Source organism: Periplaneta americana, chromosome 9, assembly GCF_040183065.1.
Source record: "Periplaneta americana isolate PAMFEO1 chromosome 9, P.americana_PAMFEO1_priV1, whole genome shotgun sequence".
Lineage (NCBI taxonomy): Eukaryota > Metazoa > Arthropoda > Insecta > Blattodea > Blattidae > Periplaneta > Periplaneta americana.
The window spans coordinates 169,713,097-169,740,829 of record NC_091125.1 but is presented as its reverse complement, the minus strand read 5'-3'; the positions used below and the strand labels follow the sequence as shown (position 1 = coordinate 169,740,829).

Sequence of the window (27,733 nt, the reverse complement as noted above, 5' to 3'; positions counted from 1 at the left end):
ATTTATACTCTAACCACGACGCAAATACCAGATCACTTATCTGTGGCACGCTAAGTATACCTCTTCATAGAACATCTCGTTATTCATCATCTTTTACAGTATCCACCTCGCGTCAATGGAATTCCTTGTCACAAAGTATTAGGGGCTGCAAGACAATAAACACCTTTAAGAACAGCTTAAAAGATAACCTTATTAGCATTTCACTCCAATCATATTGATTTAAACTATCACTGACTACATTCTTACTTCTTTCTTTAGACATCATCCTGATAGTGCTGTATTTTCAAAATTGTCTCATAATAATCTCTTTCTATTATCTAATATTATTTAAAATATATTAACATTCTATGTATTTTAGTTTAATTCTGCTACACAGTTTATTTCAGTGTTTAATTAATAGTTCATAGTATTTTGTTGTTTAATTCGTATATAACTCTTGTATACATGTAACTCTCACTTAATCAAATTGTTGAATTCTTTGTAAGTTCATGCATATGTATATACACTTTCTGCTGGTTGAGTGGAAGAGAAGGCCTTACGGCCTTAACTCTGCCAGCTAAAATAAATCATTATTATTATTATTATTATTATTATTATTATTATTATTATTATTATTATACTGAAGTTGGCTGGGGTTACTGTCAAGTCAGGGGCTAGCAACCCCTAGTCAGGAGAAAGGGTTAATAAATATTAAAATTCAACAGCAACATGGAGTATTTAATCTTTCAGCAATTGTAACAAGGTAACAATCACAGCGTTCAGACACATGCCGTGTTGCACATGGCCTGGAAGATCAGGAGAGGGCCCGTGCGCTCGGCAGCATACAGCTGCAGGGGCTGGTGGGCGGGCAGGAACACCACGCTGCCCCGTCGCAGATGTAGGTCATTTGAGGTTTTGGCATGCCCGTTCACCATCAGGACAATTGATGCGCTGTCTCGTGGCTTCAGCAAGTAGTCTTCCACTGAATTTGGCACCTTTGACAAAGAAACAACTTGCTTTCACTGTACATGATTCTTTACTAACATGTGTATGTTCAAATGAAACTTAGAAAAATTAGTGCCTTCTCCCACCCCATGGTAGGTAATAATTTTTGTGCGAGATCGTGCATATTTGCTTGTTTTCCGCACAGAACCAATACGCGGTAAGTGTGAAATACCACATTCAGTATTCCCAACGTAACACACATAACAATTTCCCTCATCTTATCGCTTAAGCGCGACATTCATTTTACTGCTTTAGGCTTTTAACATATTATTTTTAGAGACGTTTAACATAGTAATAATTATAAATTGGAAACTTACCACTGCAATTTCACCTAAATTGCAATGTTAATTATTGTTTTTAAATATTTGCAAAAATTAAGTAAACTTATTGCATTCCTGATACAAGTAACATTAAGAAAGCCGTGAAAAAATCAACAAGATTCCAGATGCCGATGTTATTACTGCAATATGTTATATAAATAATATTGTTAAAATATTAAAATGAAAAATAAATCATTACATAACCTTACCGTTTGTTTTAAGTTCGCATTTATAGACTGGAGGAAAAAAAAGACAGACGTATATCACGGCCTGCTGGAATATAGTAAACACAGAAAACATTTTATAGCAACAATGTTGAAGATAGATATTTTAGTTTTTAAAAGTTGCCGTCATTGAACAGAAACCAAGATGGAGATTTCATTGCAACTAATTAGAAATTCCTCTTTCAGGTATGTAATAAACGATCTTCGCACAAAATAATGTACGATACACGAGCGGTATGTTTGTTTTCATGTTCTCGGAAATTAAAAAAGCTCAACTACGTTTCGCTTTTTCAATCTTTTCCTCGACCATGAAAACATCAACATAACGCTCTTGTAACGCATATTACAATTATGATACTAATGTTGTAACATTTCATTTTACAATGCAAGATTGGAAATTTGTCAAACGAAGCCGGAGGCCAAGTTTCATAACCAATTGAGTATTATAATTAAGGAGCAGATTTCTATGTAATTAAATATTATTTTTGCGTGTGATAAAACACAATTAACAAAGTTAAAAATTCCGAACATGAAGTTTCAAGTTTAAAACCCGAATTTTATATGACATAAAAACATATATTTTCACAAAAAAATTATGTAAATACATATTTTCAGGAAATCTATTATAAACACATAAATCTTGGAGTTTTTTTACTTAAATAATTTTTTTACAAGAACTTTTAAACATTTTAAAACTAAATCAATTATGTTACTCAGAAGTGCATTATCTTTTTAAGAATTCTTGGTTGCTTCGTGTTTCTAAGCGCTGTGTGGTGTATCCGTGATCCATTTTTGTAATAGTATCGCCTCAAGTTCTGAGAACTGCTAGGCAGCATATCAGTGTTATTATATGAGAATAAATTAACATGGACAAGGAGGAGAGATCTTGCAACACATAATTATGAATGTTTATTGTTGCAGAAGATGATTTAATTCCACACTTTGTTTGTGAAACACAACAGATAAGAGCTCGGGTATGAACATTATTTAATTTAAACAAATCTCTCGACTCTTGCTCATGTCCATCAAGTAAGGCAATTCGTCATGTTGTAATCCCCTGTTATCGGGCTTCATCAATCGATATCCTTCAAGATATATTGAAAGATGGTTGTTTAAAAAACGATTTGGCCTTCCTATTAGCAAATCTAAGCTTTTTGTGTGACACCATAAAAAAAACTCGAAACATCCAAAAGCCTGTTGTCTGAAACAGGGAGGTGCGTGCCGTGAAAATTAAACTAGACTCGCTACCAGGTTCAGAAGCACAATTACTAAGGGACAAATTCCAGAATGTGTTTGGGAAAGAACAGTGGATATAAAAAAATATGTAAAGTTGCTCAAGTATTGGAGGGTGTGACTGTAGGTGAAATTGACGGTGTTTGTGTTTGTGACATGCCTCTCTTTAAATATGCACGTCTGACGTCCTGTGATGTGGAAAGATCGTTTTCACAGTATAAGTCGTTGTTCAGAGATAATCAGCATGCATTTGTGATGGAGAATTTGGAGATGACCTTTGTTGTTCACTGCAATTCTCGGCCAACTACTAGCACTCAAGTGTGATTGGTGAATACCTAGTAACATTTTTTTTCCAAGCTAAGTAAGGTATTTTTGTCATATTTAAAAAAAAAAAAAATTTTTATTTTTAGCAAATATTTTCGTACTTTTAGCACATAAAAATAAATATATTTAAATTTTTTAGCACATAAAAATCCGCTCCCTAATTATAATATGAAGTGACAACATGTATATCGTACAAATTTTTATCCACTCTGATAAAAAAAATTAATATAAAATTAAATATTGTCTAAATGTACATTTTTATGGCTGGCTGTATACATCTGCTTTTGTAGCTGTTTGATTCATGTAGAAGGCCTTGTACGACAATCATTTGGAGAATGTTATTATTGTCGGTATTGTTACCGTGGCTAGAGCCGACGGCAATTGGGAAGGTGGTCATCTGCTAGCGTTGCGTCAAGACAGCAACACAGTGTACAACATTGCCACATCGTACTTCACGCACAAGGGAAAATAACAGTTCACAACCTGCCTGAAAAGCTATCCAACACAGAATTAGTGCTCTGCAATCTCTCTAAACTACACAATACACTTACATTGATCCTGGCCACAGCGAAGTCTGGAACAGGAGGTCGGAATATGTGCGTGTATGCATTTTCACGAATGCCTGGGAAGCGCTTGGCTGACGCAGACTCACAGATGTACGTCAGCATGTTGCACAGTGTGGAGACGTCTTTAGGCTTAGGAGTCAAACCAGCACGCACAACGTTGTCAGAGCAGGCCATGCATTCTACGCAGTCTGCAATAACAGACAGACAGAAATACTAACTAAGTTGCTGTTATGTTACCCCAGTTTTAGAAATATAATATGTCTTTTTCAGCTGCAGTACATGAACTCCTCTAGAATAGGTAGAAAATATGGAGTCAAACTAGTCTAGAGCATACCTGCACAAACAGTGCTCAATGAGCGCGGCGCTCCTTTGGAGCGGGAGAGCCATGTTTACCACTCACCGAAACGGAAAGGAAGATACGTCAGAATGACATAGACTTGCTATTGGTAGAGGAGAGGGAAACGACCACTCAGCTATCTAGTGGAGTGCAGTGTGTAGGCCTATTCTCAGTAACTGTTTCACGTTGCTTACCTACTGCTACAGTACAGTATGGAGGAATCTAAAAGACGGAACATAATATTTAACATTTAACGTTTTACAGCTCGAACTTATTGATCTTCAATGTGACCTAAGAGCTGAAGATCGTTTGAATAATACTACTAGCCTGGTTGAGTTTTACAAGACTAAACATTAGCAATAATATCCACGACTATACAGGCTGGCTGTGAAAATGATTGCTATGTTTGGCTCAACATTTATATTTGTGAGCAACTGTTTTCTATAATCAATTTTAATAAAGGCAGGCATCGAACATCTGTAACTGATGTTTCATTACGACCAGTAGGCTACTGTTCCTTTCAGCTGCCAACAGTATAAAACCTCGTTTTGATGTACTGATAAATAAAAATATAACAAAATGATATTGTACATTTAAGTAGCTATAGAATTTCTATTATTTCTGTAAAATAAATATTTCTTTATTAATTAATAATAGTCCAAGGTAGGTTTGCAAATACTGAACGGGAATTCATTTCATTAACACTCTTACTAGTACTGTATTTCCTTTTGTGTATATTTTGTACGAGATCACCCCTTCTTCCAGTCCACCCTTATACAGAGTGCAGCCAATATCTGCCTCCGCTCATGAGCTGTGGGCCGGCTTGGAGAGCGCAAACCTTGTGCAGGCCTGGTCTAGAGCGTGACTCATAAATATCACTAGTGCCGAGAAGTGTAGACCATTTAGTTCGTCAGAGACTTTCCAGAGTGCAACACAGGCAGTGGGCCTACATTGCACTCGTAATGGATGATTATGATGATGAACTGTAGGAATGTCAGAGGAAACAGGAGTACCTGGAGAGAACCCCTGTGTTGTCTGGACCACTGACTTACTAGTTGTAAATTCAGGGGCGGTCAAATGCGATTTGAACCTGAGCCCTCTGCATTAAGTCACTATGGCGGTTATGTTGTGATATAAAAATAAAAATGATTTATTGATTTATTTTAGCTGGCAGAGTTAAAACCATAAGGCCTTCTCTTCCACTCAAGCAGCAAGAAGCATATATATATATATATATACACCCTTTATCACCTACCCTGTTCAACATCTACTTGGAGGATTTACTACAGAACTGTTTTCAGAACATGGGAGGTGTGATAGAAGGTGGAAGAAGAATAAAATGTATAAGATTTGCTGATGATATGACGTTGTTAGCAGAAGAGGAAATGATACTACAGGATATGCTACTGGAGCTAAATGACAGCTGTGAGCAGTATAGGATGAAGATAAATGCAAACAAGACGAAGATCATGGTCATAGGAAGAAAAATAAAGAAGGTAAACTTGCGAATTCTAAATGAGGCAGTAGAGCAACTGGACAGCTTCAAATACTTGGCGTGTACTATAAACACGGGAATTTTACTGGAAGCAAGTAAAGAGATATGTTTGGAAGTAAATCCCGAAAAGACAAAGTATACGATTATGTCTCGCGACGAGAATATTGTACGAAATGGAAATATAAAAATTGGAAATTTATCTTTTGAAGAGGTGGAGAAGTTCAAATACCTGGGAGCAACAGTAACAAATACAAATGATACTCGGGAGGAAATTAAACACAGAATAAATATGGGAAATGCCTGTTATTATTCGGTTGAGAAGCTTTTATCATCCAGTCTGCTGTCAAAAAATCTGAAAGTTAGAATTTATAAAACAGTTATATTACCGGTTGTTCTTTATGGTTGTGAAACTTGGACTCTCACTTTGAGAGAGGAACATAGGTTAAGGGTGTTTGAGAATAAGGTGCTTAGGAAAATATTTGGGGCTAAAAGGGATGAAGTTACAGGAGAATGGAGAAAGTTACACAACCCAGAACTGCAAGCATTGTATTCTTCACCTGACATAATTAGGAACATTAAATCCAGACGTTTGAGATGGACACGGCATGTAGCACGTATGGGCGAATCCAGAAATGCATATAGAGTGTTAGTTGGGAGGCCGGAGGGAAAAAGAGGCCGAGACGTAGATGGGAAGATAATATTAAAAAGGATTTGAGGGAGGTGGGATATGATGATAGAGAATAGATTAATCTTGCTCAGGATAGGGACCAATGGCGGGCTTATGTGAGGGCGGCAATGAACCTCCGGGTTCCTTAAAAGCCAGTAAGTAAGTAAGTACTATAAGCAGTAACATGAGCTGCTGCCAGGAAGTCAAAGGGAGGATAGCAATGGCAAAGGAAGCTTTTAATAGAGAAAGAAGCATCTTCTGCTGACCTCTGTAGAAAGAAGTAAGGAAGAGACTAGTGAAGTGCTTTGTATAGAATGTAGCATTGTATGGGACAGAAACATGGACACTACGACGAAGAGAAGTGACTAGAAGGACTTGAAATGTGGATATGGAGAAGAATGGAGTGTGTGAAGCTGTGTTGGAAATAGTGGGTGAAGAAAGAATGATGCTGAAACTGATCAGGAAGAGGAAAAGGAATTGGCTGTTCACTCTAGTACTGAACCGAACTTACAGTCATATTCATGTCAAAAACAAATTGTTATTGGTCATAAGTGAAAGGGTGTTTACATGCTGTGGTACGCACCTCCTTTCAAGTAGGCATGGGGCTCATTCGGTGCCAGGTACAGGGCCTCGCCAGGCTGCAGGGTCAAGTGGTTCAGGAAGTAGATGCAGAAGCACCCCACATCACCTGGATATGTCTGGTATAGAGACTGCAGAAGCGTTGTGTCCTGATCGGCCAATGAGCTCTCATCTGCAGCACACACAAAACTGTGCACTTCAACGCACAAAAATCTGCCTGGTCTAAACAGCACAAACACTTTGCAGTATCAGAATGCTGAAAGCGCATGTATTCTGAGAAAATGTAGAAACAGGTATTTACAGCATCACAAAATGTCTTTAACTTTATACTTTGTGCAGCGAGGAAGTAAAAATTATTAACCAATGAGTAAAGACCTGAAAATTTCCCATTTCCGAAATCCGCGAATTTTTAGATTGTGGGGTAGAAAGTATTTTTATTCATTTGCAAGGTGATTTAGCATGATTTTCTAGCAGAATTTACGGTGCGAAAAATACGATTTTCCTATCAAACTGCGAAATGACGAGAAAATGCTATTTAATAGCGATTTATCAGTAAAATGCTTCTTTTTCAGGCAAAAAGTGCATTATACAGGGTGTAACTAAATTCAATACCCAAATTTCTAGGGATGATAGAAGAGACCAAAACAAACGTTTTTTGTTAAATGACCATGGGTCTGAAACTAATTACTGAATGACAAAACCAGAAACTGTACTGTACTGTAAGGAATAAGGATTATAGTTGGAATGTTACTTATGACACTCATGCTTCAAAACCATCAATATTTACATTAATCAATAAACACGCCATGATGTCAAAGTGCAATGTTTGTGCTGTGACCACACAGTACGTTATGTCCACTGAGAGCAGAGAGAACAGTTCACTTCCTCCAAGACGTTCCTCTTGACTGTGGTTTCAACATGAAGGTGCAACTCCTCATTTCTCTCATGAAGTCTGAGAACATTTGAACCACAGATTCAGTGTGCAGTGAATTGGCTGCAGTGGGCCCATTGGCTGCTCGTTCTCCCGACCTCACCCCACTTGACTTTTGTGTGGGGAGGCACTTGAAGGGCCTGGTGTATGAGACTCCAATTGAATCAGTCATTGCAGAAAGGGGATAAGTCATGAAAAACGCGAAAATGAGTTAAGAGTGCCATTGCTTTCTCCAGACCTAGACACACATTTCCATACAGAAATGGGACAAATTTGCTCATTCTCAACGCAAAGCAGAGTACCATAAGCAGCGCAGTCATTGCAGAAAGGGGACAAGTCAGCGACTTACCTTCTTTCTGCACTGACTGACTGGACGTGACGCAACTGAGTGCCGCGCGCATAAGTTACGCGCCATCAGCTGATAAGAAAAATGACAGATAAGCTAGAAGTAGTAAGTGAACCAAGGGAAGAAAACTGTGTTATTAGTGGTAAACATAAACGCAATGAAATTAACTACCGCAGAAATGTAAATAAGAAAAATAAACTGAAGGCATTGGAACGTCAATTCCATTGGGAACTCTGTAGCAGCCCGTACGATTGGAGAACAATGTGGGTAAGAAACTACTCTTTGTTTGTTTAGACACAACTTTGGGTCATCAATTTTCAACATTCACAATTTCAAAGACCATACGGTGCACTTCTATTCCTATCATGAAGGTATAGGGCACAAATCTTCAAATGAAGTGTGTTCCTTCTGAGCTACATTGAAAGTAATGTCCCTTCTTCTGTCAAGGAATTGTATCTTTTCTCTGATAACTGTGAAGGGCAAAATAAAAATCATATCTTAATTCGATTGTTGCTTGTACTGACCCAAATGGGAGATTTAACAAAATCATTCATTATTTTCCACAACGAGGCCATTCATTTCTTCCCTGTGACCGCAAATTTGGTGTAGTGAAGCGCAAACTAAGGAAGACAGACAGGGTATATGTGCCAGACCAATACAATACCTTCATCCACCAGGCAAACACAACAGATTTTCTGTAGAATCAGTTACTACTGATGATATTTTGAATTTTAAATACTGGTGGCCAGATTATTAGGCCTACTAGAAAACCACCTGTCATTAGACACACTGAGGAAGAAAGGGAAAGATAAGAATATGTTTTCTTCAGCACAATTCAGTGAATTAGTTTACTCTAAACATGATCCAGGATGTGTGACTGCCAGTTTGTTCATTGGTAGTGAAATGAGGAAACACAGATTCTGTATGAAAAAACCAGGTTCTGGACGCATAGTTATGCCTACACAAAAGCATACAATGGGAAAATTCCCATTAATACGAAAAAAACTTTGAGACGTATCGAAAGTGAGGCAATACATTCCATTGGAACACACACTCTTTTACGAAGAGATACTGAACTGGCCACCTTGTGACAAGGAATCTACAAATGACATGGTTTCCAACGTCTAACAATACACTCTATAACAATTGAAACAAATGATTTTGTGTAGTACTTTAGTGTATTTTTATTGTGCTCTCGTATATGCAGTTTTAAGTATTAGTTTAAAAGTAGAGCTTTGATTTAAAACTGTGATATAAAGTCACATATTCGTACATTTCTGTAATACGAATAATGATTAAAATGCAAAAATAAGTATGTAAATGGTGATAGTAATGTAGTAATTACACACAAAACATCGTTATCATTGTAATTATTACCATTTAGTTCGATTTCAAATATTACATTAGCCAAAATTGTAAATTATATATTTTTTTCTTTTATATTTAACAATTCCTTGCAGAAAGGGGATAAGTCATGGTTCGATTAAACAACTTTAAAGAAAAGTGTTTGAGATGTCAGATGTCTAACATGATGTATTATACTTCACTATTCATAAACAAAGTAAGAAAAAATAGTTATAATGATTACTCCAGTATTGGAAGAAGAAAACAGTTTTTATTGATTATCTCAAAAGTAAGATTTTATGACTTATCCCCTTTCTGCAATGACCGATTCAATTATATTGAATCGAAGAGCTCATCGCTCAGGTGCTTGGAGCTGCTGACTCTCTACAGCACATGCCTGGAGTCTTTGAACATATACGACACGTCGTTGCAGAGTTTGTATTGAAGCAGGAGGCCACACTTTTGAACAGTTTTTGTAAAGGATTACAAATTGAAATGGTTTTGAAGCATGAGTGTCATAAGTAACATTACAACTGTAATATGTTAATTCTTTAGGGTTTTTGGTTTTGTAATTCAATAATTAGTTTCAGATCCGTGGTCACTTAACAAAAAAGTTTGTTTTGGTCTCTTCTATGATCCCTAGAAGTTTGGGTACTGAATCTAGTTACACCCTGTATACATATACAAAAATTGAAGGCCCTTTTTAAATACTCAAAACATGTCGATCGATTATCTCTTTATCAATTATTGTCTGCTCAATTCTTTTGAGAAATTAAAGGTAGAATGCATAAAATTTCCTTTGGAAAAAAAAAGTAGATGCTTTTGGGAAAAAAATAAATGCTAATTTTGATGAAAATAGGTGCTAAAATTCAGGTCTGTACTAATAAGGACTAGGTATGCTGCACACCACAGCAACGCCATACCTAGGGATGCCAGTCTGGTCAGTAAAGCCGTCAGCTGCGTCTCTATCTCCTCCTTGGAGCACGTCATCAGGGAGTGGAAGCAGTTCTTGAGCGCGTCTTGCATGCCTGCTTCATCACTCATCAGCAGCTCGTTCACAGTGTGCGACCCCACCACAGCCCGCAGCTCTGGCACCACTGCAAGCACACGGGTGTTCAGCTTATCCACGGCTCAGAATGGACATTTTCACGAAATGGAATGCTCTGTTACTTTCGTGGACATAGTGCTGTTGGTGAAAACAACGGAATTAATGACCAATGAGATGACGCCAAGTATTACCACAGTCTAACATAGGCTGTAGTGTTACCAATAAATCTATCTATATATATAATTTGAACTGGTAATGGAAATTACGGGAAAACAGCTGAACGGATTTTAATGAGTGACCCCTCATTTTTATGCCTGGCATCCAAAGTTTTTCGGAAAAGTAGTAGTTTTCAGTGAAAGGTCAATTATCCTACATAATTTTCCTATTTTCCAAAATCCATCTGTTGTCAGTTTTGAGAACTAATTTTACTGAATCACGGCCGACTTGATTGAATTTCAGAACAAAACACAAACTACAATAAACAATAGGCTATTACACGAAGGCCATGGCCTGCAGGATTGCCGACATATTTAGAGCTCAATTCAAATCGTTATTAAAAACTGATTCTGCAGTGTATAATTTTCTGAGGACAGCTGTGTATTGGATATTCAAATCTACGAAACTTGAGGTGGTTTGATGACATTATTACCATTAGAAATTAAATATTATTATAGTTAATATCATGATGCGTCTATTCTTCATTAATTGTACATAATATTGATGCTATATTGATGACATGAAAGTGAAACTTTTGAGGTTATGTAAGTAAATGTAGAGAAAATCTTAATTTAGATCTTCATTTCTATAATTTACTGAGTGACTGCTATATATAACTACAAAACTTAAGTAAGATAATAATATTGTTATTAAAAATCAAATATTTTTATACTTATTAAACCAGTGGGGTTGGGTCTTTTTCATATACTTAATGGCGGTGTAGCTCAGGATAGGGGCGGGCTTATGTGAGGGCGGCAATGAACCTCCGGGTTCCTTAAAAGCCAGTAAGTAAGTAAGTAATGGCGGTGTAGTGTAGATATTGATATGTGTCATTGCCTTCAGTATTGGCTCGAGAGAGCGCAAAAATTACAGTTCCTAAGGAAAGATAAAAAGGTATTACTTACTGATAAAATAAGAGGCCTAGAAAATTTTGTAGTCTCCAGATCATTTCAGCAAGATCTCTCAGTAGGATAAAATTATTTTACGCTCTAAATTTCAAGTTCTACATGCAGCAGCTATACGAAAATGCTATTGTTCGAAAGCTTAGCAAACCTGACATTTTTTTAACTTTTGCCTACAATCCACAATGACCTGAAATAACTACTGCTATCGTCCTGACATTGATACTTGCGTTTTCGCGTTGAAACTCAAAAACTGAAGTTGGATAGGTTCAAGAAAAAGTATTTGGCCTAAAAAAATCCATTCAGAGGGAATATGTTTAATTATTATGGAAGCAAATAACTATCAAAAAGACAAGTATTCTTCATTGAAAATAAATCTGAAAAATTTTTTATTTGAACGTCTAACGAACTTAGTTTGCAGCAGCATTTGCTGCACAAGCCACTAGTATATATATAATCTGAACTGGTAATGGAAATTACTGGAAAACAGCTGGACGAATTTTAATAAATGACCCCTCATTTTGAAGCTTGGAACTCAAAGTTTTTCAGAAAAATAGTAGTTTCCAGTGAAATGTCAATTTTTAAACATAATTTTCCCGTTTTCCAAAATCCATCTGTCGTCAGTTTTGAGAACTAGCTAATAGCATTCACGGCCGACTTGACATTCCCTTCACTTTTCTGTAAAGGAGAAGCGAAGCGAGCATCAAGTCGGCCGTGTTGCATTTCAGAATAAAACAAAACACACACTATAGTAAACAATATTACACGAAGGCCATGATCTGCAAGAATGCTGACATATTTAGAGCTCAAATTAAATTGGTTATTAAAAACTTAACTTACTAAAAATAATTTACAGGTTCGATTCTGTGGTGTGTAATTTTCTGGGTACAGGTGTGTATTGGATATTAAAATCTACAAAGCTTGAGGTGGTTTGATGACATTATTACCATTAGAAATGAAATATTATTGTAGTTAACGCCATGATGTGACTATTTTTCATTAATTATACATATTACTGCTATATTGATGATATGAAAGTGAAATGTTTCGGGGTTATATAAATAGATGTAGAGAATAACTTAAATTAGATTTTGATTTCTATATTTTACTGAGTGGCGGCTATATAGTATATATAGTATATGTTACTGAAAGCTATAAAACTTACGTAAGATAATAATATTATTAAAAATCAAATATTTTTATAATTATTAATCAAGTGGGGTTGGGTCTTTTTCATATATTTAATGGCGGTGTGGTGTAGATATTTATATGTGTGGTTCTCTTCAGTATTGGCTCGAGAGAGATTTTCTTTCATTGTTATGGAAGCAAATAACTTTCCGAATGTCTGGTATTCTTCATTGAAAATAAATCTGAAAAATGTTTATTTGAACGTCTAATGAACTTAGTTTGCAGTAAGCCACTAGTAAGTATATATTAAGTATATAATTAACTTTGAAATATTTACAGGTACTTCAAATATTTTGGAGCAACAATAACAAACAGAAATGACACTCGGGAAGAAATTAAGTGCACAATAAATATAGGAAATGCCTGTTATTATTCGATTGAGAAGCTTTTATCATCCAGTTTGTTCTCAAAGAAGCTAAAAGTTTGAATTTACAAAATACTGTAGTTATATTATCGGTTGTTCAGTATGGTTGTGAAACTTAGACTCACACTTTGAGAGAGGAACAGAGGTTATGGGTGTTTGAGAATAAGGTGCTTAGAAAAATATCTGGGGCTAAGAAGGATAAAGTTACAGGAGAATGGGGAAAGTTACACAACACAGAACTGCACAGATTGTATTCTTCACCTGACATAATTAGGAACATGAAATCCAGACGTTTGAGATGAGCAGGGCATGTAGCATGTATGGGCAAATCCAGAAATGCATATATAGACAGAGTGTTAGTTGAGAGGCCAGAGGGGAAAAGACCTTTGGGAAGGCTGAGACGTAGATGGGAGGATATTAAAATAGATTTGAGGGAGGTGGGATATGATGGTAGACTGGATTAATTTTGCTCAGACTAGGGAACAATGGTGGGCTTATGTGAGGGCGGCAATGAACCTCCGGATTCCTTAAAAGTCATAAGTAAGCACACATTAATGAACACAAAAATTTCATTGCACCTCTTAGGGAATATTCATCCTTTCATATTTACACAGATGGAAACCTCGAATGGTAGGCACTTCGTTCAGCCAAAAAAACTGAATAAAATGCACATATTCTTAATAATTTGCTTTGATGCATATATTATTATTATTATTATTATTATTATTATTAGAAGAGACAGCCTCCAGATATGAAGGGTAGCAGAGAATATATTGAATAAGCAGTCGTGGACAGCCGATAAGGGGTGGTCAGGCGAAGGGCTAACAATCCATCACTGTAAAAAAACGAAACCTCAACATAAGCCTCAGAATGGGACTGATTCTCTGGCACGACCACAGCACAGGAATAAGGTTATGGATTTGAGGGAGGTGGGATATGATGTAGTAATATAACTGTTTTATAAACTCTTTCAGCTTTTTCGAGAGCAAGGTGGATGATAAAATCTTTTCAACTGAATAATAATAGGCAATTTCCATATTTATTGTGTGTTTAATTTCCTCTTGAGTGTCATCTCTGTTTGTATTTATATTTTATTACTAGCCGTACCCGTGCGCTTCGCTGCACCAGTTAGAAATAAATATAAAGTAATCACATAACTAAAATAGGACGTTTGATCCAGGAAACATCCGTGTTTGATAGAAGGATAAATCGTTTAATATGTTACTTAATTTAAATTGTATTTAAATAATTAAAATGCGATCATTTTAGTCCAGAGACCACTCATTGGTGCAATGACAATTCCTTTAACCTGTTTCTTATTTGTTATTACATGCAACCATAGTTTAATGAATGTACAAAATAGCCTATTAAGTTTTTTGTTCATAAGAAGTTATTTTAATCTTACCTGTCCTCAATTCACTCAGACGTTACTGTAATAACATTAGGCCTATAGCATTATGTCCATCTAGAGAAACTACACTTTCCAATGGTGAAATAATAATTAATTATACAAATCGGTTAATGTAGCATCCTATATTACTTCATACAAACACAGAAACATTCTCTTTAGGCTATGTTTAATATCTTTCGATTGTTGCTGTCCAAGGCCCCTTATAGACGAAGTCATTTGTTCTTATTTCATTGCATCGCCTTAGATGGCGTTATTTTAATTTTAAAACTCATTTATCTCATTAAATATCAGTTCTATAAGAAGAAGAAATGACTGAAGATCATCTACAAACCTGTGAAGTTATACCTGATGGATCCACCACAGAGAAATATTGGAGAGCAAGAACGCTAATGGCTTTGTTGCCAAAGCCCAGCATTAGATAACAACAACAACAACAACATAATATCACTTCTATCAAAATTTTGCAAAGAATAAAACTTATCAGAAATCATTTTTAAGGAAACCTTCGTTATGTAACATTAAAAAAAAAAAATCAATAATAAGCGAGATATTTCGATTTATTTAATTCAGACCCCCTTATAACCCCCCTTTCAAATAAAGTATTTTGAATGCCATATAGGCTAAAATCTAAGTTACAACGAACTTAATTTATAATCCAATTTTCATATAAATCGGTTTGGCCATTATTGCGTGAAAAGGTAACAAACATCCACACAGACAGACAGACAAACATACAAACAAAAATTTCAAAAAAGCGATTTTCGGTTTGAGGGTGGTTAATTATATATGTTAGGACCAATTATTTTTGGAAAATCGAAAATTACCAGAAAAATTTCGGCTAAGTTACAGATTTATTATTAGTATTAGTATAGATTTTACATGGTGCAAAAAAAAAAAAAAAAAAAAACCGAACATAGGGCTTGGGAGAAAGCACATTGACTGATCTAGGTAAAGCAGCAGCAGCAGTTGGTAACCCTAATAGACGTTCTCTACATTTGCACATTCTATTTACCTTCAAAGAAGCACTATATCTTGTTGATGGACATTATCCTGTCTCTTACCTTCCAGAAAATGTTTTATCTCTTCGATAGGCCTAAATCCACACAAGGCCTCGAATGGGGTAAGTGCAATGGCGAGCTCTGGCTTGTGGTTAGGGTCCTTGTATACATCTGGGTTCTCCATGTGCAATTGCTCAGCATGTTTCTGCAAACACAAGAAACAGGTCTACAAGTAACTTCCACCCGACTAAGTGATACTGCTCATCCTTGTCAACACACTCCTGCTTGTCCTTAGCTGGTCTATCTATCAGGTCATTTACCAAAGTGTCACATGATGAAAGAGTAATGGAACGAAGAAAAATTCTCTCCGGCGCCGGGATTTGAACCCGGGTTTTCAGCTCTACGTGCTGACGCTTTATTCACTAAGCCACACCGGATTCCACCCCGGCGTCGGAAGAATCGTCTCAGTTTTAAGTTCCAACTCTTGGGTTCCCTCTAGTGGCCACCCTCTGCACTACGTCATAGATAACTATGAACGTAAGACCAAAGTCCACACATGTGCTGAGGTGCACTCGTAATGAGTGACTAGTTGGCCGGGATCCGACGAAATAAGCACCGTCTTATCTGCATGGAAATATCATATGTACTTCGGTACATTACAATAGTATATAAAGTATCACAGTTTTAAACGCTGCTAGACGAAAAAAAAACGAAATACGAATTCCTTCTAAAGGAAATATGGGTATTCTTTCAGAACTAAGTTAGTGGCATATACGAGTAAAAGAATAATATGAAATTCCAATGTAATCAATGGCATAAAGAAATTCCCAAAATGCGAATTAAATGTAGATTCAATTACCCAGTACAAGGAACAATACTGGTACAGACGGAACTGGAAAGAACATGTTGCCAGGATGCTCTCCAACCGATTGCCAAAACTGATCTTACGCTATACTTCAAGAGGCCGAAGAAACTTGGGAAGACCTAAAAAGCATTGGATAGAGACCATAACAGGCCCCTAGGTCTAATATGTGAAATGGTTATGATGATGATGATGATCATGATCATGATGATGATTATTATTATTATTACTGCTATTACTACAGACGTGGACAAATTATTAACAAAATTGACGATTTTTATGCTAATTCTGTTTACAAAATTTGACTTTTCAATTTAAACTACAGTTGACAATTTTGCATATTTCCATCATTACAGTAGACAGAAATATGCAAAAATGTCAACTGTAGTTTAAATTGAAGAGTCAAGTTTTGTAAAAATATATAATAAAAATCTTCAATTCAGCTAATAATTTATAAATTAGCAAAAATTTCAACTGCATTGAAGAGCCAAATTTTGTAAAAATATGAAACAAAAATTTTCAGTTTTGCTAATAATTTGGAAATATCCAAAATGTCAGCTGTAGTCCAAATTGAAGAATCGAATTTTGTAAAAATATACAATAAAAACCTTCAGCTTTGCTAATAATTTGTAAATATGCAAAAATATCAAATGTAGTCCAAATTGAAGAGTTAAATTTTGAAAAATATACAATACAAATCTTCAATTTGGCTAATTATTTGGAAATACACAAAAATATGAACTGTAGTCTAAATTGAAGAATCATATTTTGTAAAAATATATAATAAAAATCTTCAATTTTGCTAATAATTTGTCCACGTCTGTATTTTAAAATACCATCCAACAGGGAAATAGAGTCAATCACACTATTAGACGAATACTGGAACAGCCACTAAGCCTAGATCAGTGGTGTGCTGTACATGGAAGGCATGGGAAGCAATAATTCATAAAGCAAAAAAGAAGAAATTTATTGCAGAAATTATATTTTAATCGTGAGAACTATAAATTCTCTGATCTCAAAATGTCACAAAATTCTTTCTCTAAGCGCCTGTCCTGGTCGAGGCGGATTCGTTATTCATATTCTACAGAGAAGAAATTACTGGAAATCATTCACAGCAATGAGAACTTCTATGTATTAGTATTTAGTATTTATTTATTTATTTAACCTGGTAGAGATAAGGCCGTCAGGCCTTCTCTGCCCCTCTACCAGGAGATTCCAACTACAATATCAACAATAAAATTACAATTAGTATTAAATTTACAATTACAATTACAAATAATATTACAGGTAGTATTAAATTTACAATTACAATAAAATCAAAGTACGAAAAGATTACCTGAATAATTAAAGCTAGATAATTTATCATAGAGAAACAAAGAATATTTTATATTTACTGAATTACAAATTAAATCTAGAATAACAAAATTGTATAGTGATGAAATTACTGAATATTGAAATATTTTGTCATAGATTAAAGAAACTATTTACAAGTAATCAATTACTGACCAAGTGCCTAGTAAGTTTTCGTTTGAATTCAATTTTATTTCGACAGTCCCTGATGCTAGCAGGTAGCGAATTCCAGAGTCTTGGCAGGGCTATTGTGAAAGAAGATGAGTATGAGGAGGTGCGATGGGATGGTATTGTTAGTATTGTTTCATGACGAGAGCGTGTGTTCAGGTTATGGTGGGAAGAAAGGTAAGTGAAGCGAGACGACAGGTACGAAGGAATAGAAGAGTTCAAGATTTCGAAGAGAAAGAGAAGAGAATGTAAATTTCTTTTCTTATCTAGTTTAAGCCAACCTATTGCTTCCAGGGATGGGTAATATGATCATATTTACGAACATTGCTTACAAAACGTACACACAAATTATGAGCACGTTGAAGTTTCAGGTCATCGATGATTTTGCTGCTAAAGAGAGGAGAATTGCTTTGGTCTTCAGAAATATTTAGTTGAGTTGGCTGCTGTAAGTTTTGTACTATACATATACAAATTTGCTCCGCATGCTACTAGCCTAGAGCCTTGACTGTTTGTTGATATTATCATTGTGATTATCATTACCATCATTATTATAATGATTATGATGATGATGATGATGATTATTATTATTATATACTAGCCTTACCCGTGCACTCCGCTGCACCAGTTAGAAATAAATATAAAGTAATTACATAATTAAAATAGGACATTTGATCCAGGGAACATTCGTGTTTGATAGATGGATAAATCGTTTATTACGTTACTTAATTTAAATTGAATTAAAAAAAATTAAAATGCGATGATTTTGATCCAGAGACCACTCATTTGGTCATAAAAATTAGTTTAGGAAATACAGGAAACGAATGTACAGAATAGCCTATCAAGTTTTCTGTGCATAAGAATCTGTTTTAATCTTATCTGTCCTCGATTCACTCAGAAGTTACTGTAATAACATTATAGCATTATGTCCATCTAGAGAAACTACACTTTTCAATGGTGAATTAATAATTAATTATACAAATCGGTTAATTTAGCTTCCGATATTACTTCATACAAACACAGAAACATTCTCTGTAGGCTATGTTTCATAGTTTTCGATTGTTGTTGTCCAAGGCCCCTTATAGACGTCATTTGTTTTTTATTTCATTACACCGCCTTGGATGGCGTTGTTATTGTAATTTTGAAAATCATTTAGCTCATTAAATATCAGTCCTATCAAAATTTTGCATAGAATAAAACTTATAGGAAATGATTTTTAAAGAAGCTTTTGTTATGTTAATATTTTTCATGAAAATTAATAATAAGGGAGATATTTCGATTTATTTAATTCAAACCCCCTTATAAACCCCCTTTTAAATAAAATATTTTGAATGCCATACAGCCTAAATTCTAAGTTACAACGAACTTAATTCATATTCCAATTTTCATATTAATCGGTTCAGCCGTTATCGCGTGAAAAGGTAACAAACATCCAGACAGACAGACATACAAACAAAAATTTCAAAAAAGCGATTTTCGGTTTCAGGGAGGTTAATTATATATGTTAGGAACAATTATTTTTGGAAAATCGAAAATTACCAGAAAAATTTCGGCTACAGATTTATTATTAGTATAGATGTACCGATATGTATCTAATGTCTATTTGATTTTAGTAGGTTATTTTACGACACTTTATCAACATCTCAGGTTATTTAGCGTCTGAATGAAATGAAGGTGATAATGCCGGTGAAATGAGTCCGGGGTCCAGCACCGAAAGTTACCAGCATTTGCTCATATTTGGTTGAGGAAAAACCCCAGGAAAAACCTCAACCAGGTAAGTTTCCCCGACCGGGAATCGAACCCGGACCACCTGGTTTCGCGGCCAGACCTGCTAACCATTACTCCACAGGTGTGGACTCTAATGTCTACCCACTTCACTTTACGTGATTCGGGTTTAGAGGAGAATTAGGTAGTTTATAACATTTACTAGTGACTGGTAATGAAAAAGGAATAACTATACTTCCAGCAGTATTAAGAGAAAGAATATTCGAATCAAACCACGGCCGCATGTTTCAAAATATGAGCTATTACGAGCGAATTAGGAAAGCCATAGGTCATTTGCTTTAAATATCAACCTATCCCTTACTAACCAGGATGTCCCACAACCCTATTTATAAAAAATTACGTTACCTTATCTGGGTGAGCCTGGATGGACAATGCTTGATTCACAGATAGCACTTTGAACAAGAATGGTAAATTTATTCCGAATTTCTGAATGACAAATTCTCCAAGAGATTCGGGATGTGCTTTTATCCATTCAGAGAGTTTCTGACTGGAGCCTTTGAGTACCGACGGTCCGTTAGAGTGAGTTCCCATCCACAGCTCTGCATAATACATGTCGTCATCGATCAGGAAGTCCGGGTCCCCGCTGCTGTTGAGCAGGGCCGCCTCGCTCTGTCGTCCTTGTTTCCCCCACGCATACTGCTGCACAGCACACCTCAGCTCCATGGCCTGCACGGGAACATTCACTGGTTAACTGAACACACTGAGGAAAGCAATCCTCTGTTCCAAATGTGGTATAAAGACGTGTACAATGCAAACGAATATTGTGCAGTGTGGACGATGAGAGTTGCAATTTGGTAACATGTGCAGATTTAAGGAGACAATAGAATATATCGAAACAAAGAAACAGTCCCAGTATTTTTTTCTATGGTCATGGTCAATAATTAATTATTAATAAATTTGGTTTAAAGATTTGTTCAATGTGATAATCAGGCTTCGAGACTTTGGATCCGATACAATAAGTTTACTGTGCTTGTACTATAGGTTGTTGACTCGCTGCAGGTAGTGAAAGGTAGAGATGTGTTGAGGTAACAACGTTGCTATTTATAGTAGAGTATGGTAGTATGGGGAAACACACACATGTGTGCATTCTGAAAGTAAATATACATTACACAATGACAATGTCAAAAGAATGTGAAAAACATTTATTCTCCTGTCTTTTATAAGCATTTGTGTTTAATTATACACAAGGTTAATGGTGGAAATAAACATGTAGCAATTTTAATTTCTTCATTTATCCTATTGGTCGTCTTTAGGAAGTGCAGTTACAGTACAGAATTGTAATGTACTACAAGATACATTTTCAATATCTCAAACGTAAATCTTTTTCAGTTGTCTACCACAGTTTGTACTGTGAAAAGATGTGCTCTACGTTGCATGATAGGAGCAAAACGAAAAAACCTAACATCATTGCAGTCTCTAAGAGACAGTCCTTCATTCTCGGGTGTCTCTATGTCCACTAATTTGCTGTTTATATTACACAATGCTCCATATCCGTTATTTTTATATAAAATTGATTTCCACTTCTGTTTTACACGTTCAGTAACCGGTGTACTTGGTGTCTCATTAATTCTCTGTGTCATTTCCTCAACTAATTTGAGGGCTTCCGGCTCTCTTGCTCTGACTTTTCTAACCGTGCAATAGTTTCAGACATAACTCAGTTTGACAATGGGTTTGTATGAAAACCAAATTATTCGTCAGAACCTTCAAACCCAGAGCGTTTTCCTTTGCGTATTTGTCGGCATCCATTCTACAGTACCCCCAGCCACTGTACGCTTTACCACTATACTCAGTACGTCGGTATGCAGATTTCTCACTGAACTGCTCTATCGGGTCCGAAGTCTCGAAGCCTAGTGATAATATAGAGAATAGAAGAGGGGCAAAGGTTAATTGGAATTTCCCGGTCTCTGATCATGTCAAAAACAGTAACAGAACTCATATTTAATCCTTGCAGTGAATTTCGGTGGTTCTAATTAGTCAAATACACTCTCCTCACCTCCACGCATGGGCCCTCTGGAATATTTTAAGATGCAAAAGAGAAAGTACTGTGAGGAGAGCAACTGGAAGCTACCGCATTTATCTTTTCCAATAAAAACTGCAAACATGGCATGTCTTTCCACAGAAGCAGTAGAGCAAGTGGACAGCTTCAAATACTTGGGGTGTACTATAAGCAGTAACATGAGCTGCTGCCAGGAAGTCAAAAGGAGGGTAGCAATGGCAAAGGAAGCTTTTAATAGAAAAAGGAGCATCTTCTGCGGACCTCTGGAAAAAGGACTAAGAAAGAGACTGCACCTTGTCAGCCCACTTGAGGTGTGTGGATATAAAGGGAAAAATTGAGACTGTGTCGGGTGTAGTTCATGAGTAGCTCAGTCGGTAAAGCATTCATGGGCTAAGCAAAGGGTCCCGGGATCTATACCCGGAACAATTTTTCCTTTGAAATTATTCAATCCTTGGTAACTTTTTATAGTCAAGAGAAAGAGAGATTTAACAAAAAGTTATCGCTGCCCTTTCGAAGAGTTACCATGAAGATTGAGCTTACTGATCAATCCAAACAAGATAATATTTGAATAATTTCGAAGGAAAAATTGTTCTGGAGCTGGATATTGAACCCAGGACCTTGGTTAAACGTGCCAACGCTCTACCAACTGAGTTACCCGGGAACTCTACCAGACACCGATCCAATTTTTCCCTCTATATCCACAGACCTCAAAGTGGGCTGACAACCGTCAAGCAACCAACATTGAGTGCACACTAACTCTGTGTGACTTAAATTGTGGTTTTCTGTTAACGAACAGTGACGTGTATTATGCAAATCAAGCTTTCAGGTATAACTCCCTGTAAAGTTGATTTGAATAATTTCGAAGGAAAAATTGTTCCGGGGCCGGGTATCGAACCCGGGACCTATGGTTAAACGTACCAACGCTCTACCAACTGAGCTACCCAGGAACTCTACCCCGGGTTCGATACCCGGCCCTGGAACAATTTTTCCTTCGAAATTATTCAAATCAACTTTACAGGGAGTTATACCTGAAAACTTGATTTGCAAGATAATATTTAATTATGTAGGCTAATAATTTTTAAAAATACATTAGTATAACGACTGGTTTCGTTTTATTTATGTAACTTCTGAATGGACAGCTACCACTTTCAATAAGTCAGTTCAGTTTAATTTTAGGAATATAAATGATTATGTACTAGAGCTAAGGAGATTCTTAAGATTTCCAGTCCTATGTCCTCGAGACTGTAACTGTGTAGGCCGAAACAGTTGAAAAGTTAACTGAAAATTTTGTAATTAATAAATTCGGTCTAAAGATTTGTTGCAATTTGGTAATATACACAGTGGCCTTCATTTCAGATAATTTCAAGAGATTCAGCAAATTATGTTCTACCTTGTGTACTGTAGTTCACCAACAAGTTCAAGGAATGTGTCAATGATGAGGGAGGAGATCTGAAGCATCTGTGTGATTTGACTGGGACACGTAAACAAGGACTGAACATAATTGTCTACACTTTTCTATAATACTGTTTTTCATGAAAAAATACTTATTGATTTCGAACTGTAGGCTGTATCTACTTTTGGGTCATGTAACATTCTTAATGGTTTCAAAGTCATTCTGAAAATGATGAAACACAGCTGTGATACGATAGATTTACAGAACATTTCAGCGATAAGTACTGGTTTATTCATTGGCTGCTGGGTGGTGGCGGTGGCAGTGGTTGAGCAACTGCCAGCCAGCTAGCTCCTCCTCTCTCGGCATTCAATACCTCATGTAATGGTTCAATGACTAGTCAGTCTGAGATTGCAATATGTAGAGAGGAGTTATGTTGCGTTGTGTCATGCCACTCATTTAGTTACCACGTGGAGATTGCATAAGAGTGAGATATTCTGTGCTTGAACATACATACGTTGTGAAAAATTATTATACAAAAGAAGGCGAAAATTTAGAAAACGTTTTCCAGACTGCTTGATTCCGATCATGAGGGCAATAAAACAATTGAATCAGTCGGAGCTAAAAGGAACTAAGTCACTTTTCACAACTTTTCAGGAGAAGCAAAAAACATTCCACAAATGTGTATATTTTTATGTTATAGAAGACCAAAGAACATTTAAAAGTCTGACTTGTTCCTTCTTCCACCGTTCGATGCGCATGATTTCCGTTGTTCAAATTGTTGCCATAACCCAAAACCTGTGTATTTTGACTTAGTTCCTTTTAGCTCCGTCCGATTCAATTAGCGAGAAAGTTTATTGAAACAGGTTGTGTAATTGACAGAAAAAAAAAACCATAATCTTCAGAAGAAAAAATTGACAAAGTTGGAGCTCTTTTAGAATGTACATCCGAAAAGTCTCTGAGATATGTAGCATAGGAGACCAGAATTTCAAAAACATCTATCCATTGAGTAACAAAAAATTACAATTAAAGCCCTTTATAATAACTGTAGTTCATCAGTTACAACCTTTGATTTTAACAGAAGACTTCATTTTTTGTTAACTGGATGATAGAAAAAGTTCATAATGACGAAACTGATCCGAGATCGATAATTTTTTGTGAGGAAGCATAATTTTTTGGTAATGGACATATATTATCGCGTAATAACAAGCACTGGACAATAGGAAAACCTCAACATGTGATCGGGGTTCCAAAGCCTGGGCAAAAAATAGGAGCGTGATGTACCATCAATGTTCACAGAATTATTGAACCTTTCTTCTATGAAGAAACAATAAACAGTGAAAGGTACAAATGCCTTTATTTTGGGACCATTGTGTGAAGAACTGAAATTCATCAACGGTTAATAGGATACTTTCAACAGGAATATGCGACCACTCATACTGCCAATGCGTCTAAGACAGAGCTCAGCCGTATCTTTGGGCGGAGAATTATCAGTAGGGGGCTATGGCCAGCTCGTTCCCCAGATCTAACACTGTTACATTTTTATTTATGGGGATCATTAAAAAATAGTGTATATACGCACAACTGAACAACTAAAAGATAACATTCGTGACGCAATTAAACAAACCAGTACAGTGGAGCTCATGAATGTGAATGATCGTTTTTTTACGGTGATGTGAACTCTGTACAGTGCAAAATGGTCAAACTTCCAGCACCTACTGTCACAAAGGTAAGTACAAAATTCTGTATGGAATATGTATGGTAAGACTTTCCTGTGTTAAATTTCAACGTACCTCGTTTACATGTTTCGACCTATTTATGGGTCTTCTTCAGAACTGGTCATTGTTGGTCTTGGCGCCACTTGTTCTGTTTCCTGTGGGGGTGTGTTCTTGTGGTATAGTGTAGAGTCAAAGAGTGTGTGTGTTTTGAAGTTGAGTTGTGTGGTGAGAATTTCGTTGGGGTGTGTTTTTGTGTGTTTGTATATTTCATAATGTTCTAGTGTTTAGTTTCTGGCTTTTTGGTTGGATGTGCAGTATTTCCATGTCTGTGTTGATGTCTCTGTGGGTGTGGTTAGCATTTGTGATGTGTTCTGCATATGTGGAGGTGTTTTGTAATTTTGTTATGGCTGTGATGTGTTCTTTGTAACGTATTTGAAACAATCTGCCTGTCTGTCCTATGCAGAAGTTGTTGCAGGTGTTACATTTGAGTTTGTATACGCCTGTGTGGTTGTATTTGTTTGTGTGTTGAGATGTTTTTGTAGAGTGTTATTTGTTCTGTATGCGATGTTGTAGTTTAATTTCTTGAATGAGGTTGCAATTTTGTGTTTGTTTTTGTTTTCGTATGTTAGTGTGATGTATTTTTTGTGTTCTTATGTTTGTGTTGTATTCTTATGTTTTTTGTGATTATGTTTTGTCTTACGTATTATGTTGTCTATTATGTTAGGGTTGTATCTGTTTTCTTGTGCTATGTATTTGATTGTGTTTAGTTCTTCGTTGTAATCCTGTTGGTTCATTGGTATGTTGAGTAGTCTGTGCACCATTGTTTGGAATGCAGCTTGTTTGTGTTGTGTGGGGTGGTTGGATGTTGTGTATGTGTGTTGTTGTTGTTGGAAACAGAACAAGTGGCGCCAAGACCAACAACGACCAGTTCTGAAGATGACCCATAAATAGGTCGAAACATGTAAACGAGATACGTTGAAATTTAGCACAGGAAAGTCTTACCATACATATTCCGAAGTGATACAGTGTTAAAAGTTGTGTAATCAAGATGTAAAATTCTGTAATTAATATAACATATAATAATTAATGTTAAATGTAACATATTATAGTTAGTAAGTATGCATGCAAGTTTTAACTAGATGAAGTGCCGTGAGTTTAAGGGCCCAGTTGCTGACAGTCGCTCAAGCACCATGCCGCCCAGTGGCTGAAGAATAAACCGGTACTTATTGCTGAACCGCTCTATATTATAATTGGAATTACTTGGCATGGCTAGTAGCCTACATATATGTTAATGGTTCTCTGATTCTTTTAGGCTAGATGATGGAAATTAGTTGGCATGCCTAACACACAGGGTTCCTCAGAGATTTTCGACATGCCCATCACACGGGGTTTCTCAACATATTTCATGCTGAATATATGCTTAATACATGCTTTCAAAGTCATTCTGAAAGTGACGAAAGAGGGAGAAATGTGATTTGACAAGTTTAAGCCTATTATAATGGGAATTACTTGGCATTGGCCTATACAGCATTTCTCTGCTTCTTCTGGGCTAGATGGTTGGACTTATTTGGTATTCCTAGCACACAGGAGTTCTCAGATTTTGGGCAAATGGTGGTTATTATTACACATGCCTAGCACAGTGGGGTTCTCAACGAACAGCAACATATTTCATCCATTGCATCCAAGACTTATACTTAATACTGTACATTGTTCCAAAGCCATTCTCAAATTGATGAACGAGAGACAGCTCTGACTTGATAGGTTTATATTTCCCTTCACATATCCGCTCGTTGCCATAACTGAAAAAAATTACAGATCAGTTCATTTCGTTCACAACAACAACTCTATGAATATCTAAATTACTTTTAAAATGTTCTTTTCTTATATACATATTATGAACGTTCTTCGTAACTCTTTCTGTACTGTATTTCACACTCTTTTTTTTTTTTTTGGTAAATTCAGTCCAGTTAACCCTTTGTTGCCGGACATAAGAAAAAATTAAAATAAATCCGTTTTCTTTGCTGAATGTTGTTAGAATATGAATTCTGAACATACAGTAATTTTTTCAGATTTTTTTTTTTTAATTTTAAAAAAGGTCGTATTTCTATGTACAGTACTGTCAGTATCCTTGATGGATTTTATTTATCAGGTTGCACGTAATTTCTGGCGGTTTATTATTCTTCCAGGTCTTCCAGTATGCAAAATAAATCACGGTACTTCTAAGTACCATCAGGCAACTAAGGGTTAATAAGCCATTCAGTCCTGGTATGCAAAGAATTATTCCGTTTATATAGCATAGATTACACATTTCTTGGATTTATTTGAAAATTGCGGTACCGGTATACAAAAAATTTCGTTACCATATTCAACTTCATACCAATCCCTAAAATGTAGACCTATAAATAATTTATTAAAACTGCTGTTGTGTATTTATGCATTTACTTTCTATTTAATTGATATCATAACTGATTTTACATAATTTCTAACAGTACCGGTATATATCAAGTTAATATTTATGCATATTCGCGGAAAAAGACATAAAATATACCAATATGGTCACACTGATGACCTTTCAAAATAAATAAATAGGTCGAAGTACCCCACCAGTATTCGTTTAACGCCAGTCATTAAAGAATAAATTACACTACTGCTAATTTATACAAAATTCACCTCGGCTAATTTACCCTAATTTTTATTGTTGTTAAGCTCTGAAAAATAGTTCTGAAAAGGAAAATGAAAATTAAACAGACCAACATAACCTAACACAGAAAAATACCTTGAAAGTCAAGTCAATACACGTAATAATTATACAGAATGCATTAACGTTTATTAAATGGACAGTCTTTCTCAATGTTTACTTTTACTTTTGATAAACGTAAGTCATTGACACATAACACTATGTGACGAAACTCCAAATACTTTAACCTTCAGCCAACATTGTCACATGTACGCCACCAAAACCGGCCACGTCGCACGTCTGACATCTTGCG

General features: G+C 36.0%; 1 protein-coding gene across 2 annotated transcripts; it reads right to left on the bottom strand.

Annotated features, from left to right (window-relative positions):
• Positions 1–696: 696 nt before the first annotated feature.
• Positions 697–27,733, bottom strand: Mpi (mannose phosphate isomerase). Of its 2 annotated transcripts, XM_069836351.1 has the most exons (8): positions 27,520–27,733; positions 26,450–26,542; positions 19,985–20,305; positions 15,541–15,682; positions 10,274–10,447; positions 6,734–6,901; positions 3,637–3,839; positions 697–974 (listed from the first exon to the last, which is right to left on the bottom strand). In XM_069836351.1, exons 3-8 carry the CDS (start codon positions 20,300–20,302, stop codon positions 759–761), a joined length of 1,221 nt encoding a protein of 406 aa, XP_069692452.1. In that variant the 5' UTR covers positions 20,303–20,305; positions 26,450–26,542; positions 27,520–27,733; the 3' UTR covers positions 697–758. The 2 variants fall into 2 exon arrangements, with proteins under 2 accessions (XP_069692452.1, XP_069692451.1); XM_069836350.1 differs by lacking the exon at positions 26,450–26,542 and having other exon boundaries at positions 27,520–27,732.

What these genes read in the sequence shown, in the direction of transcription:
- Mpi (XM_069836351.1), bottom strand. Translation starts at nt 20,302, where the DNA reads ATGGAGCTGAGGTGTGCTGTGCAGCAGTATGCGTGGGGGAAACAAGGA. An exon ending in TCCAGGCTCACCCAGATAAG is followed by an intron (nt 15,683 to 19,984) that starts GTAACGTAATTT and finishes TTGTGTTTGCAG; the next exon opens with AAACATGCTGAGCAATTGCA. An exon ending in TCGCTGTGGCCAGGATCAAT is followed by an intron (nt 975 to 3,636) that starts GTAAGTGTATTG and finishes TCTTTGTCAAAG; the next exon opens with GTGCCAAATTCAGTGGAAGA.